This window comes from Orycteropus afer, unplaced genomic scaffold (genome assembly GCF_000298275.1).
Source record: "Orycteropus afer afer isolate SDZICR_OR568_19922 unplaced genomic scaffold, OryAfe1.0 scaffold00042, whole genome shotgun sequence".
NCBI lineage: Eukaryota > Metazoa > Chordata > Mammalia > Tubulidentata > Orycteropodidae > Orycteropus > Orycteropus afer.
Window position 1 is genome coordinate 12,787,495 of NW_006921629.1, and position 14,263 is coordinate 12,801,757.

Consider the following 14,263-nt stretch of genomic DNA (forward strand, 5'->3'; position numbering starts at 1 on the left):
ATGTGCATCACTTTCTAAGCTCTTCCAATGGAAGCCATCCTTAGCTTGGTTTTCTAAAGTCTCTCTCAATTTCAGGAGTCTCAGCTCTTTTCTCACTAACTGGCTCAGTTGGAAAGCTCAGGGGATGTGCTCCCCAAGTGAGACTCAGGTAACAGCCCCCCCAAGGTCCCAACCAAGTGTCCAGCATACAGACCATGGCTGGAGCATGTTCTCTAGATTTAAGTAGGGATAGCAGGCCACTGAGACCTCTTTGCTCCTCTAAAACACAAAGTTCCCTTCATGCACATGTATTAGCCCAAGGTCAGTAGTGCTTTGAAGAGAATTCCTGTATGGGGTGGTGGGCTGGACAAATTTACCTTTAACGCCTCTTCCAGTTAAGTTTTAACCGATGATTAGCTTCCTAGGGTTGGACTGCAAGGCTCTACTTAACTGGTATGTGTTGTGTTTTTGGTGTTAGTGGCTACTAAGTCAGCACCCAAATTATGGTGACCCCATGCACCCTAAGATCAGACCACTGTGATCCACAGGGTTCTCACTGGCTGATTTTTCAGAAGCAGGTCACCAGGTCTTTCTTCCTAGTCTATCCTAGTGTGGCAGCTCTGCTGAAACTTGTTCAACATCATAGCAACAAATACGCCTACAATGACAGAAGGCTGGTAGTAACACTTGAGGTACACTGGCCAGAAATCAAACCTGGGTCTCTGACATGGAAGGCAAGAGTTCTTCCACTGAACCACCACTGCCTCCAACTCATATGAAGTTGAATTTAGTAGAATTAAGTTCTAGACCTTGAGATTGGGGAGTCAGCAAAGCAACACACAAGAGAGGAAGAATAGGGATAGAGCTGGATAGAAAAAGGACTTGAACCTGAAGTAATGAAGGGAATCTGTTCCAAAATGACAGTGGTGGATCAGGTCAGATTTGAGTAGAAGAAATGCTCCTAACTTTCAAAGCTTCTCCTTTTCCTCTACTAAACCCCTAAATTCCTTAATGTGCCCCAAGGCTGCTCTGGTAGAAGTTAAGGAGAAGAAGGACATAGACTATTGCTTGTAGCAAACACCAATAGGGGCCTACCCAATAGCAATTCCCTCCTTTCAGATTTTGTTCAGGAATTATGACTGGTCATAACAAAGCCAGTGACTGCCACGAGACCCAGTTCTAACATCCAACACATACCAGATGTCTACTGAGAGTTTCTAGGAAATATTTTCCTCCCTGCAAAGGGACAGCCACATGAAGAAAATATCCTACCTTCTCGCATCCTACTTTGTATTCTGCCAAGTGACAATACAGCATTTGGAGATGTGGCGACTTTGTGTGGGCTGTGAGGGGGCCATCACCAACACACTGAGATGGCAGAGCATAAGGATCAAAAGAGCCAGGCCACTGACCCTGGGTCTGCCTCCTTCACCAGATCAGCAATATATGCCCTCAAGAGGTTTCCCTTACTTGTAGTGGGAATGCATGTGAGTACACAGCAATTTATAGTTATAGATTCATTGTAAATTTACTGTCAAGTACTACTTAATACTTTGCTTAGGAGATGGCATTTAAAACAAGAAAAATAATTCTGGGGGATCTACGCTATAGAAATCCCTGGGTGGTACAAAGGTCAACATATCAGGCTGCTAGCTGAAAAGGTCAACGCATCAGACTGCTAGCTGAAAAGGTCAACACATCTGGCTGCTAGCTGAAAAGTTACTAGTTCAAATCCACCCACAGTGCCTTGGAAGAAAGACCTGACAATCTGCTTCTAGAAAATCAGCCACTGGAAACTCTGGAGCACAGTTCTAAACTGACACACATCACGAGTTGAAGTTGAACCAACAGCAACTGGTTCGTTATTTCAGCTTGGATCCTCTCAGCTCAGCCCCCTTATTCAATTACCTCATTTTACAGGTGAGAAAGCTGAGGCAAAAGATTAGGACTTGCTCAAGGTCACAAAGGTGATCAGAAGTGGTAAGACTGGAAAATGGGGAGAGGGCAGCAGTGGAGTGCCTGTGCAGGGCTCAGAGGCTCAGCACAGTCTTCCCAGGACATTACATCGGAAACAGTCAGGGATTACCTTAGTTCTGTGATTCTCTGTATTAAGCCCCTCATACAGAGATTTGTTGAAAGAAATTTCACCAAGGATCTGCAGTTCGGATACATCTCTTAGTAACTGTAAGATGGAGGGGAAAAAATAAAACCTGTTTTAGACCTGGAATTATTGTTTTTGTATAGTACTCTCACCATCGGTCCTTCTTTGGTATTCCTTAGCTCAGTTAGTGTCATAGCATCCACAAAGTTACCCAAGCCAAATTATGGTTACTTCTCAGTTTCTTTTCCCTCATCCTTCACCTCCTCATCCTGCTCCCCTCCCCCAATCAGTTCTTGACAATTGGGGGGTGAGTTTCTCTTGCACCTGACCCTTTTTTTCTATTCTCATTGCTCTCGTTTCAGTTCACGTCTCATCAAGCTGCCTTGGATCACTATAAGATGTTAAACTACATCAGTAATTCCCATTTCAGAATGAGTGATTAGGGAAGGCATCTCTAAGATGACATTTGAGCTAAACATGGTTAGAAGAAACCACAAACCACCCACATGAAGATGTGAGGGAAGAGCAGCTCAAGGCAGAAGGAACAGCAAGTGCAAAGGTCCTGGGGCCATTATAGTCTTGGCAAGTTGGAGGAACAGAAAGGACAGACTGGCTGGAGTAAAGGAAGCAGGAAGGAAAAGAGTGCTAGGAGCTGAAGATGAAGAAGAAAACAGAGACCAGATCACGTAGTGCCTTGTAGGGCATGAAAAAGTATGGATTTTTGTCTGAATGTACTCAAATGCCACTTTTTTTTTTTTTTTTTTTTTAAGCAGAGGAGTGGCACAATCTAATTTTTGCTTTTAGGAAGGTCATAGCTATTATATGGAGAAAGATTTGTAGAGGGCATAGCAAAAGCAGAGGCAAGGAAAGCAAGCAGGTCATTGTAGCAGCCCCGGCAAGAGAAGGTAGCTGGAACTGTAACAGTAGCACTGGAAATGGAGAGTGGATAGATTTAGGATATATTTTGGAGGCAGACTGACAGGGTTTGCTGCTGGAATAAATATGAGACTGTAGGAAAAGTAGGTGGCACAGTTAATTCCTAGAATTTTGGCCTGAGTAACTGGGTGAAGCTTAAAGGTTAAGGAATAGGTTGGAGAAGATGAATCAAGAGACTGGTTTTTGACATGTTGTATCCCAGAGGCTCTTAGCCTTTGAGGAGCCATGCCCCGGGGGCAGCTGGATAATCAAATCTGGATCCTTTTACAGTCTTAAGTACCTGCTCAAAGTGACTCAAGTAGAGCTCTGCAGCCACGGTTACATTTTCTTTATCTGAAGTGATGGCACAACTCACTGAAAGCCATTCTTCCACGTACTAGGAGGGGGGTGGTGGTGGGGGGGAGAGAGTCTGATTAGCATTCTGTTTTTGTAACGCAAAGGGTGAGAAGTTTAACTTAGCACAGAAAGCACTTAAAGGTCCCAGAATACAGGGTGTGAACAGCTTCAGCCTTCAGCTTGTTGCTATGTGCCCTCGAGTCTGACGGACTCATAGCGACCCCTCCTTGGGTTTCAGAGGCGGTATCACTGCGGAAGTAGATTGCCCCATCTTCCTTCCGAGGAGTGTTCAGTTTGGTCCTGGCAAAAACGCCCAAACCAAAACCAAACCTACTGCCATCAAGTCAGTTCTCACTCACAGCGACCCCTTAGGGCACAGCGGAACTGCCCCACAGCGTTTCCGAGGCCGCACATCTTCATGGAAGCAAACCCTCAGAGCCGCTGAAGGGTTCGAACCGCCGACTTTATTTTAGTTAACAACCGAATGCTTTTACCACTGCACCACCAGAGCTCCTTCCCCCGCAAATGTGTCCTACGAACTGGGCTAAGATGGCTTTGGGGCTGCTCTGCATTGCTAAATGAAAATCTCGGGAAAAATGGTATCCACCAGGAGCCCTGGTGGCGCAGTGGTTAAGCGCTCGGCTGCTAGTCCAAAAGTGTGCGTTTCGAACCCACGAGCTGCATCGCAGGAGAAAACTGTGATAAAGATGACCACCTCAGAAACCCTACAGAGCATTCATACTGTGTTCTATAGGGTCACTGTGAGTCGGAATCCACTCGAGGGACATGGTTTACGGGGTACGCTTGTGTCACCCACTTCAGGGCCTCTCACCATCCCGCTGCCATGCCGAGACATCCATGCTCACCTGAACACGGTCGCTTCCACAAACGCGCTTACGACTTCTGGGGCACACAGTGCCATTCTGAAACGAGAACCAGTCCCCGCAACGAAAAATGAAAATCGCGTATTACCATTTCCCTGCCAGCGCTTTCCAGGCGCGACACGATATGCAGACGCACAGGCGGTCGCTAAGACCCGGCGGGCGAGCCGGGCGACCGCACGCGCTGAAACGTCACGAGGAAATCTCGCGGTGTTTGCATTTGAACCGCTTGGCGGGTGAGGGCTATGGCGGCTTCGCTCCCGCGACCCGGGAGCCGGCTCTTCAGAACGTATGGGGCTGCCGGTGGCTGGGGGCCGCGGCGGCGGCCGGGACGGGCAGTCGCTCAGTGGTTCCCGCCGCAAGACCGGAAGCGTTTCTGCAGCAGCAGCAGTAGCAGTGACGCCAGCAACAGCGGCCCCTCGCAGTGTGTCGTTTCGGACGACCCTGACGACCCCGACTTCCGCGGCAGCCCGGTACGTCAACCTCGGAGGCGGCCTGGTGGCCGAATCTCCAACGACCAGGCTAACCTGTTCGTGACCCCAAGACGCCTGAGGCTGAGAGCTCGGCCGCCACAAAAGTGCAGCACCCCGTGCGGCCCGCTCGGACCCCCGCCTTTCCCTGACAGCAACCCGGGCCGCCTCAGTCCGGATCTCAGCGTGTGCAGCCAGCCCAAGGGCTACGACGAGCTGGGCACCAGTGCCTCCCTCTTCAGCTCTCTGGCCTCTCCTAGTAGCCCCGGACCCGGGACCCCAGCGCCAACAGACAGTGCCATCTGTGTCGGCCCCTCCGCCACTCTGGATACAGCCTCTGAAGTTCCAAGAGACTTACACTGCCCGGCAGCCTCCCTGGACCCGGCATCTCTCCCCTGCTCCTGGAACGCAGCAGCGGAAGGACGTAGGTTCACTCGGGCTGCCCACCAAGCCCGTGCCACCCTCAGGTCAGCTCTCTTTAGTGTTACGGACTCAGGAAACCCTAAGAATTCGGAGTTTGGGGCAGATGGGAAGAATACAAGGGAGGCCTGCTGTAAAAAAGAACGGATAAGAAGCAGACTGAAGGGGCCCGGTTTGTCAAGCACCGGTAAAAAGACAGCCACAGACCCGCACTCTTGTAAAGAGAATGGGTCTCAAGAGGCTGTCCAGGTAGAATTTGAGGAGGCCAGAGGTTGCAAGGGCTGTATTATAGCTGGGGAGATCAAAAGACCTGAAAGAACAGGGCCAAGCCGGAAGAGGAAACATCAGGAGGTAGTGGAAACCTCCCTTCACCATTACCACCCATTTAAAAAGAGCCAAAAGATGAAAACAAACTCATTCCTCACCCAGAACCTGACTCATTTACAGGATGCCTGCTCTTGGACCAAAACCAGGGCCTCCCTCTCTTTACACAAGAAGAAGATTGTGACTGCTGTGTCAGAGGTGTGCAGCAGCTCCACCATTGCTAGTTCTCTCTCAGAATCCCTCATATCAGAATATTCAAATCCTCCAATCATGAACAAAACAAACAGTGCTCCATCCCCTTGGCACTTCTCATCCATGTATATGCTAAGCCCCTTAAAGACTCTTCATATAGTAGACAAAAAGGCATCTGATGCTGAAAAGGTTTATGGGGAATGCAATCAGGAAGGTCCTATGCCCTTCAGCTACTGTCTTTCCTCAGAAAAACTGGAACACTGTCAGAAGATTGGGGAAGGAGTGTTTGGTGAAGTGTTTCAAACAACTGCTAATCATATACCTGTAGCCCTAAAAATCATTGCTATTGAAGGACAAGATTTAGTCAATGGAGCCCAACAGAAAACCTTTGAGGAAATCCTGCCAGAGATCATCATCTCCAAAGAGTTGAGTCTCTTGTCTGATGAGGCATTCAACCACACAGAAGGCTTTATTGGGTTGAACTCTGTGCACTGTGTCCAAGGATCTTACCCTCCCTTGCTCCTCAGAGCCTGGGATCTCTATAACTCAACCAAAGGGTCTGCAAATGACCGGCCTGACTTTTTTAATGAACACCAGCTCTTCATTGTGCTGGAATTTGAGTTTGGAGGGACTGACTTAGAGCGAATGAGAACAAAGTTGGCCTCCATGGCTACTGCAAAGAGCATTCTACACCAGATCACTGCATCCCTCGCTGTGGCAGAGGCATCACTGCACTTTGAGCACCGAGACTTACATTGGGGGAACGTGCTCTTAAAGAAAACCAACCTCAAAGAGCTCCACTACACCCTCAATGGGAAGACAGGCACTATCCCCACCCGTGGGCTGCATGTCAACATCATTGACTATACCCTGTCACGCTTGGAGCGGGATGGAATAGTGGTTTTCTGTGATATTTCTATGGATGAGGACCTATTTACAGGTGAAGGTGACTACCAGTTTGAGATCTACAGGCTAATGAGGAAGGAGAACAACAACTGTTGGGGTGAATACCACCCTTATAATAATGTGCTCTGGCTACATTACCTCACAGATAAGATTCTGAAACAAGTGACCTTCAAGCATAAAAATAATACCTCTGCCATGAAGCAAGTGAAGCGAGAGATCCAGCATTTTCATGAGACAATGCTGAACTTCAGCTCTGCCACTGAGCTGCTCTGTCAACACAGTCTATTTAAGTAAGTCTTATGTGCCTTATTGCTTCACACTGAGAAGGCACTGGTCTTGGAGCCCCTGGTGGTGCTGTTTTGATCTCCATCCCCATAGAAAGGTGGAATTACCATTATTCCATGTTTTCAAACAAGAATTTTGTTTCCAAGTGGTGGTACTGAATCAAACTACATGTGAGAAGTATTTACAACTTACAAGCTTTCTGTCAGTAGAGTCCACTCTGTAAATGCCTTTCCTTATTTTCATTTTTGAGCGTTCACACTTTGTTGTCTGAGCCAAAAAAGAAATTCGGAAAGCCAAAGGTCTTCACTGTCATATTCAAAACAGCCTATTGCTTTGGCTTTGGGAACTAGACTACACGTGAAGAGTCACATCCAAAAGCAGAGAGCTGGTAGCAAAGCAGAGAGACAGACTGGAGGGAGAGGAAAGGAAGATGGTAGACAGTTTATAGGAGACTTGAGATAAATCCTACATGTTTATTAAGTGCTTACCAATCACATAGAGAAGCAGAATTTTACCAATTTCCAAAGGGCAAATAAATGTCTCTGTGGCTACAAAAAGAGTTTGAATTTTTTTCCTTATTTTTTTCAAGGGAAGAAAAATTGAAATGTTTTTTTAAAATCTGAATGGCTGATATTCCTTCTAAATATAACTTTGGTAATTTACTCCTATTTTCCCATGTTAATCTAGTTTTTATACTTTTAGGAATCCACAGTAACTCTAGAAAGTGATATGATAAAAAACCACTTTTAAGTACCTGAGTCCTTGTCGGCTCCTTCACTCTTATAACCTGAAGACCATGAATTTTTATTGGAACACAAATTTGCAACTGGAATTCAGCTCCAAAGAAATTTTCTCCATGTATCTGCAAAATAAAATCAGAGCAGGAAGTCAAAGCTGGGGTTGCCACTTGTAGCTTTGCAGTGATAAGCACTAGGTACTTACATTGAAGAGGAATTCTTTGTGGTCAGAACGCCTCTGGCTTGTGTTGACATATATCACCGATGGTCTGCAATTGAGAGTACATGTATAATGCCACCAATTGAGTACACTAGGACAGCTGGGATGTGGTGGAATATGTGAATTCTGTACAGTCAGGCTGGCTTTGTCTCTATCACTCTACAGAGTGGCCTTACTTCCTCTTTATTTCTCAACCCCACAGCCCTGCTCTTCTCTCCTTAGTATCATAATGGTACCCTTTTGCAGCAAGACCAGTTAGCACTGTACCTCCTTTGATACCATTATGCGGTTTCTTATGTATATAAAGTCGGTTCTGACTCAGGGAGCCTATAGGACAGAGTAAAATTGACCCCATTGAGTTTCAAAGGCTGTAAATCTTTATGGGAGCCAATCATCAAGTCTGAACCATGACCTTTTGGTTAACAGCCCAGCCCTTAACCATTGCACCACCAGGGCTCATTAAGGAGTTTCTAGGGCCCAACTATTAGTGTCTAGACATCAGTGTTGGAACCTGGTTCTAAGCAGCCTCCTCTCAAAGAACAAGGCCCACATCTGTCCTGACCACTAGTTCCAAGCACAAAAAAGACTGCCTAAAGCTGTCCCCCAGTATGGGTAGTCACTGGTGTTGGGCCTAGGGAAGTACTTACTTGGGAAGAACTGCAATGAAGGCGTGCTTGAATTCAAGGGTGTGGTTCTTTCTGTCTGGAGACCTTACATTGGAACTAGGAAATAAAGAGTGTCAGTTCCCACTATCCCTGGTTTGTATATATTAACAGCTGCTTCTGTATCTTGGCTTCCCAGAGCCATCAGGGGTCAGACAAGAAAGGTTATCAGAAATAAGCAACTGGAGTCCAGAAGAATTTCCAGGAGAGCAGATTGTTGAAGTACAGATTCTTAGGCTTCTCCCTTGACTGGTTCTGTTAGTCTGGGGTGGGCTGAGAAATCTGCGTTTTAACAAGTTCCTCTATTATTCTAATGCAGGTGGGCTAAAGACCACATTGGAAGAAATACTGATTAAACCAGGGTTTCTCAACTTTGCCACTACTGTCATCTGGGGACAGATACACAACAACAATCCTCTGTTGTTGAAGGTTGTCCTGTAGGATATTTAGTAACAACCCTGGCCTCTACCTACTAGATGTGAGCAACAACCCCTACAATGTGAACATTACCTCTGTGAGGGCAGAATCTCCCTGTGAGAACTACTTTATAACACCATACCCCACATCACCCCAGCCGTGCAGGCTTTGGTAATGAGGAGCTACTTAAATGAGCCAGGATTGGAACTATTAACTCCCACCTGAAGGCTTATTCCATCAGGCTATCCCACAGTGTCACCTGTGTGTGAAGAGAACATTTACATGTCTTGCTAACTATGGGGAAAGCTTCTAGAAGAGCCATTGCGAGGACACAGTGTCTTCTGTGGGCTCACAGACGCTCCATCCATAGGCCATAAGGTAGCCCTTGCTCTCACAGCATACATGTGGGAGGGAGACTTCTTCCAGGATCACAGCCTGAGCCTGGTATGACAAAGGTATGACTCACCTGGTGATCATCACAGTGATGTCCGCTGTCCTGCTGGGAAAGGCTTTCTCCTCTAGCTGCCAAACTACGAGAATGTCTACCTATTTTAAAGGGGAAAAAATAGATTTCTCTCTATACCACTCAAATTGTTTCCTAATAACTAAACAAGCCCAAGAAACAATTCATACCTCTCGACATTTTTGTAGCACACTTCAACATTCATTATTTCATTTGAGCTTCACAATGTCAATGTAGAATAAGCAGGACAGATAGCATCATTCCCATTTCACAATAGAAAAACCACTCCAGAGAGACCCATGACTGCCCAGCAGCACAAAAGTAATCAATAGATCAGGACTAACTTTTGCTCTGATGCTCCTTCTCTTTTACTCTCCACTTTGTTTACTAGGGTGAACCTGATAAATGAGGTATGTCTATGGCTGGGTAAGAAACTCTGGTGGTGCAGTGCCCAAGGCATTTGACTGCTAACCAGAAGGTTGGCAGTTCAAACCCACCAGCCACACCACAGAAGGAAGATGAGGCAATCTATTTCTGTAAAGATTTACCGCTTCAGAAACCCAAAGCGGGTAGGAATCAACTCGATGGCAGTGGGTTTGGTTTTGGTTTTTGGTATCTTATCTTGGAAAACTGCCTCCTGCCTCTTCTACTCCCTACTTTCAGATCAACCTTAGCAGTTCTAAATACTGCCATGGATTGACTGGGAAGTAAAGAGATGCAATGGGGACCATAATTGAGAGATTCAGACTGGGTTGCAGAAGACACCAACTCCAGGGCAGTGAGAACCAGCCAATGAAAACAGACTCACAGATGACCTCTTATATACAGGGTGACCAATCTTGCAGCTCATGTTCATGACCAGGATAGAAGCAGCTGGCTCAGGGTCATCACACTGAATACTTGGAGAGGGAGGCTGTGAACACAGAAGATAACGTTGTTCTTAAAAAGGGAAAAGAAAAAAAAAAGTTCCCTCACACCAATTCAACAAACATTCACTGATTTCTCCACACACCAGGTACCTCATCCAGACCACAAAATACAGAAATCAGACTTGGCCCCTGCCTTCCTCCCAAGCTGGATAAGAGGAGCAGACCAGTGAGGCTTCTAAATACAAGGCCTGAAGAGTCCGTTTGTGAGAGGTACAGAGAATACCAGCAAAGATACTGATTCCAGCTATTGTTAGTCATCAGCTCTTCTGACTATGGTGATGCTATGTGCAGAGCAGAACTACTTCACAGGGTTTCCAAGGCTGTGGCCTTTCAGAAATATATTGCTAGGCCTGTCTTCCAAGGTGCCTGTGGAGGAGTTTGAACTGCCCCATTGGGTCCCAAGGCTGTAAATCTTTATGTAAGCAGACTACCTAATCTTTCTCCTGCAGAGCATCTGCTGCGTTTGAACTGCCGACTCTTCGTTTAGCAGCTCAATGCTTTAACACCACCAACACCAGAGCCCCTACTTATGATTTCAGAAAACAAAATTTTCAGTTTTATGATACTTTTCAGCTTCAGAGGGCCTTTGGTAGAAATATTGTTTCCTATTATTTTTTCAGCTGGACAGAGAATGGCATCACTGGGTCCATGATGTATGGATGGATTGCAGGGGATTCATCTAGTTATAAACATTTATTAGGTGGACCAGGGTGAAGCCGGAAGCAAGAGGACCAGGCAGGAGGTTGCTGGAAAAAAAGCAGGTATGCAGTGAGGGACAGATATGAAGCTGCTCTCATAGTTACCTTTTGTATCCTTTTAAACTCTAAGTTTTTGGGGTATGTCAAAGTCAGGATTGTCATGTAGGAATCTTCCCCAGCGTTAGTTACACTCATGTTCATAGTCACCTCCTTTGTGAGACCCACCACCAATTTTTGCCTGCACAGGGTATACGAACAGATAAAAAGGTTACCAGTTTGCTTAATCCAGATATAATAGCCCATTGTTAATTGACTTCTTAGATAAGTTGCCTAGAAGATACATTGAGCCTAGATCAACTTTTCCTTAACATAAGCAAACACCCAGATACCATACTCCCTCAGTTGACGTGAGATGATGATAACAACAGCTATATTTATTATTTATTGATTGTTCACCATGTGCCAGGGACTGTGCTAAATGCCTCGCGTGCTTAATTATTAATTTTCATAACCCTATGGAATAGTACAGTTACTCTGACTCCATTTTATATAGAGAAGAAACTGGAGTCTACAGAAGCTAACTACTCTTCCCGAGGTCTAACAGCCTCAGAAGGAGTTGGGAGAATGAGGTTCAGAGACCCTGTTTCTAACCACCAATTTATCGGGACCCTAGGCAAGGGACTTCATTACACAAATTCTTCCCTTCTGCAGATATTTACTGAGTGCCAGATACCGTGTTCAGCATGGGGGATCAGTGGTGCACGAGAGAGACACTGTGCCTGCCCTCAGAGCCTCCCCTTTCTTGGCCTCAGCTTTCCCATCTGCAAGATCATTAAGGTTCTTCCAATTTAAAGACTGGATCTGTTTAGCCTGGAAAGAGAAGACTTAGGGATACATGAGAGCTTTCAGACTATTGAGGTACTGTGGCCCCAGAATGCAGAACCCGTATCAGTAGTTGAGATACAAGAAAACACATTCACAACAGAAAGAAAACTTTCTAACCATCTGAAATGCCCAGAGAAGGAATATGTGCTCTGGGGGTGAAAAAAAGTTTGTTTTTTTTTTTAATCATTCTGGCAGCTGAGAAGAGGATGGATTGATTGGAGAGAGAGACAGTTAGAGTAACTGATCTGACAAATGACATGAGCCTGAAATAAGACACTAGTAATGGGGGTGTGGGGAAGGGGTAGAAACCAGAGATGGTTAAAGTCAGGCTCATGAGCAAAGCAAAAAATGAAATGAGAGAGGAGTCAAGGATGAGTCCTGAGTTTCCAGCTTGGGGACTAAATGGTGCTATCGACTGAGGAAGTGAACATAGGCGGAAGGCCAGAGTGGTGGAAGAGAAGATGAGTTCAGCTTGGAACACGAGAATAACAAGGTGGCCACTGTTAGTTGCTGTTGGGTCTATTCCAACTCACGGTGACCCCATGTGTGCACAGTGGAACAGCTCCAGGGGTTTTCAAGGTGGTGCCAGGCCTGTCTTCTCAGGTGCTTCGGGGGGGATTCGAAGTGCCAGCCTTTTGTTTAATAGTCAAGTGCTATCCAGAGACTTCTGGATAACAAGGTAGAGATGTTTAGATGTTAGCTGAATAGAGCTCAGGAGAACTGAGAGTCATCAGATTGTTTAACAAGGATTCTTAACCTGTAGTCCAGGACAGTTTCAGAGGGCCCTGAATGCGAATATTTATGTGTCACATGTGATCTTAGAGGGGCCTGTTGCTTTCATTAAATTCTTTCAGGGATCCAGGTCCACAGAAAGGTAAAAAAACGATTCAGTTGGACGCTGATGATTTGACTCAACAATACTTTCAAATACAGAAGAGATGTGCTTGCTATGTACACTAGGTGGTGGCGTGAGGCAAGCTGCATGTGCTGCATTTATAGTCCACAGACATTTGGCTGTGAGCTCAGTTCTTGGTTGTAATTAATTCCTTGTTGGAAACAGCTGCATCTGTGTGTTAGGCTTGATTCCAAACCCCTCTAATGTTTTGAATTAGATCCTCAGTGATTGGAAAGGGCAGCCTTAAGCCAGCCACATCTGAAATGCAATTTCTGCACATGTCTATGAGAGAACTTACCAGGACTTGGGGATCAGCGTTCTTCATAGATGTCACTTTGCCCAACTGACGATCATCAGTACCATATGGCACACACACAAAACCAGTGGCCAGGAAAGGCATATCTAAAACCAAACTCATGGTCTCTCCCTCCCCACTCTGCGTCCCAAAACCATTCTTCCAAAGGCTTCCCCAGTTAATTTATTTGTAACTCCATCATTCTGGAATTCAGTGTGGTCCAATAGAACTTTCTGCAGTGATAGAAATGTTCTGTATCTGCACTGTCCAATCACACAAGCCATATGTGGGTACCAAGCACTTGAAAAGTGTCAATAGAGGAACAAAATGTTTCATTTTCTTTAATCTTAATTAATGTAAATAGCCAAGTGTGGCTGGTGACTACTGTACTCGCCAGCATAGCTCTAGATGCTCAGGCTGAAGACATCTTTGATCCCTCTCTTTTTCTCATGCCCCACATCCAGTCTGTCAGCAAATCCTGTGGGCTCTAACTTCAAAACCCACCCCCATTGCTACAACCCTGGTCTAAGCCTCCATCATCTCTCACTTATTACAATACATCCACCTTTATTCTTGCACTTTATTCTCAAACAATAGCAAGAATGATCCTGTTAAAATGGCCTTCCTCTTGGTTTCTCAGCTCACAGTAAAAGCACCACCTCCCCACGCTACCTCTCTGACCTATTTTCCAACTGTTCTCTGTCTCCCTCCCTCTACCGCAACTACACTGATGTCCCTGCTCTTCCTCCTGCCAGGCATGCTCCCACCTCGGGGTATATGCAGGTGCTTTCAGACATCCACATAGCTCATTCCCCCACCTCCTCCTGGGTTTGCCAAAATGTCATCTCTCAGTGAGCCCCTTCCTCACTGCCCTCTGTGAAACTGCAACTCTATCCTCACCCAGCACTCCCTCCCACCTTCCCTATCTTCTCATCAACATATTATATAGTTTACTCATTTATTATCTTCTCTTCCTAAAAGCATCTGAAGAGCAGAGATTTTTATCTCTGTTGTTCACTGATGTAGCCCCAGCACCTAAGACAGTGCCTGGCACAGAGTAGATGCTTGATAAATATTTGATGAATGAATGAACGAATTTGGCCAAGAGGTGAGCCAGGGAAGAAATTACCTCTAACTGAGGTGGTTATGGGAGTGAGGGACATTGAGTTATGAAAACAGCCTTGTCAAGAAAGCTGAGCTCAGGACTTCTGGTAAGATGTCGGAATAGGCAG

At 45.8% G+C, this 14,263-nt stretch overlaps 2 protein-coding genes across 2 annotated transcripts in view; one reads left to right on the forward strand and one right to left on the reverse strand.

Moving 5' to 3' along the window:
- ITGAE (integrin subunit alpha E) overlaps nucleotides 1-14,263 on the reverse strand; it is a 78,128-nt gene that overhangs the window by 1,939 nt on the left and 61,926 nt on the right. Inside the window, exons 20-31 of the mRNA XM_042780492.1 lie at nucleotides 14,209-14,229; nucleotides 13,586-13,609; nucleotides 11,062-11,235; nucleotides 10,134-10,242; nucleotides 9,333-9,408; nucleotides 8,435-8,509; nucleotides 7,773-7,836; nucleotides 7,585-7,692; nucleotides 4,443-4,760; nucleotides 4,219-4,275; nucleotides 3,297-3,392; nucleotides 2,066-2,161 (exon numbers count right to left, since the gene is read on the reverse strand). Of these exons, the coding sequence (XP_042636426.1) occupies nucleotides 2,066-2,161; nucleotides 3,297-3,392; nucleotides 4,219-4,275; nucleotides 4,443-4,760; nucleotides 7,585-7,692; nucleotides 7,773-7,836; nucleotides 8,435-8,509; nucleotides 9,333-9,408; nucleotides 10,134-10,242; nucleotides 11,062-11,235; nucleotides 13,586-13,609; nucleotides 14,209-14,229 (1,218 nt within the window). The remainder of the gene's footprint in view (nucleotides 1-2,065; nucleotides 2,162-3,296; nucleotides 3,393-4,218; nucleotides 4,276-4,442; nucleotides 4,761-7,584; nucleotides 7,693-7,772; nucleotides 7,837-8,434; nucleotides 8,510-9,332; nucleotides 9,409-10,133; nucleotides 10,243-11,061; nucleotides 11,236-13,585; nucleotides 13,610-14,208; nucleotides 14,230-14,263) is intronic.
- On the forward strand, nucleotides 4,479-6,839 carry HASPIN (histone H3 associated protein kinase). The gene has a single exon (XM_007937483.1). It carries the CDS (start codon nucleotides 4,479-4,481, stop codon nucleotides 6,837-6,839), a length of 2,361 nt encoding a protein of 786 aa, XP_007935674.1.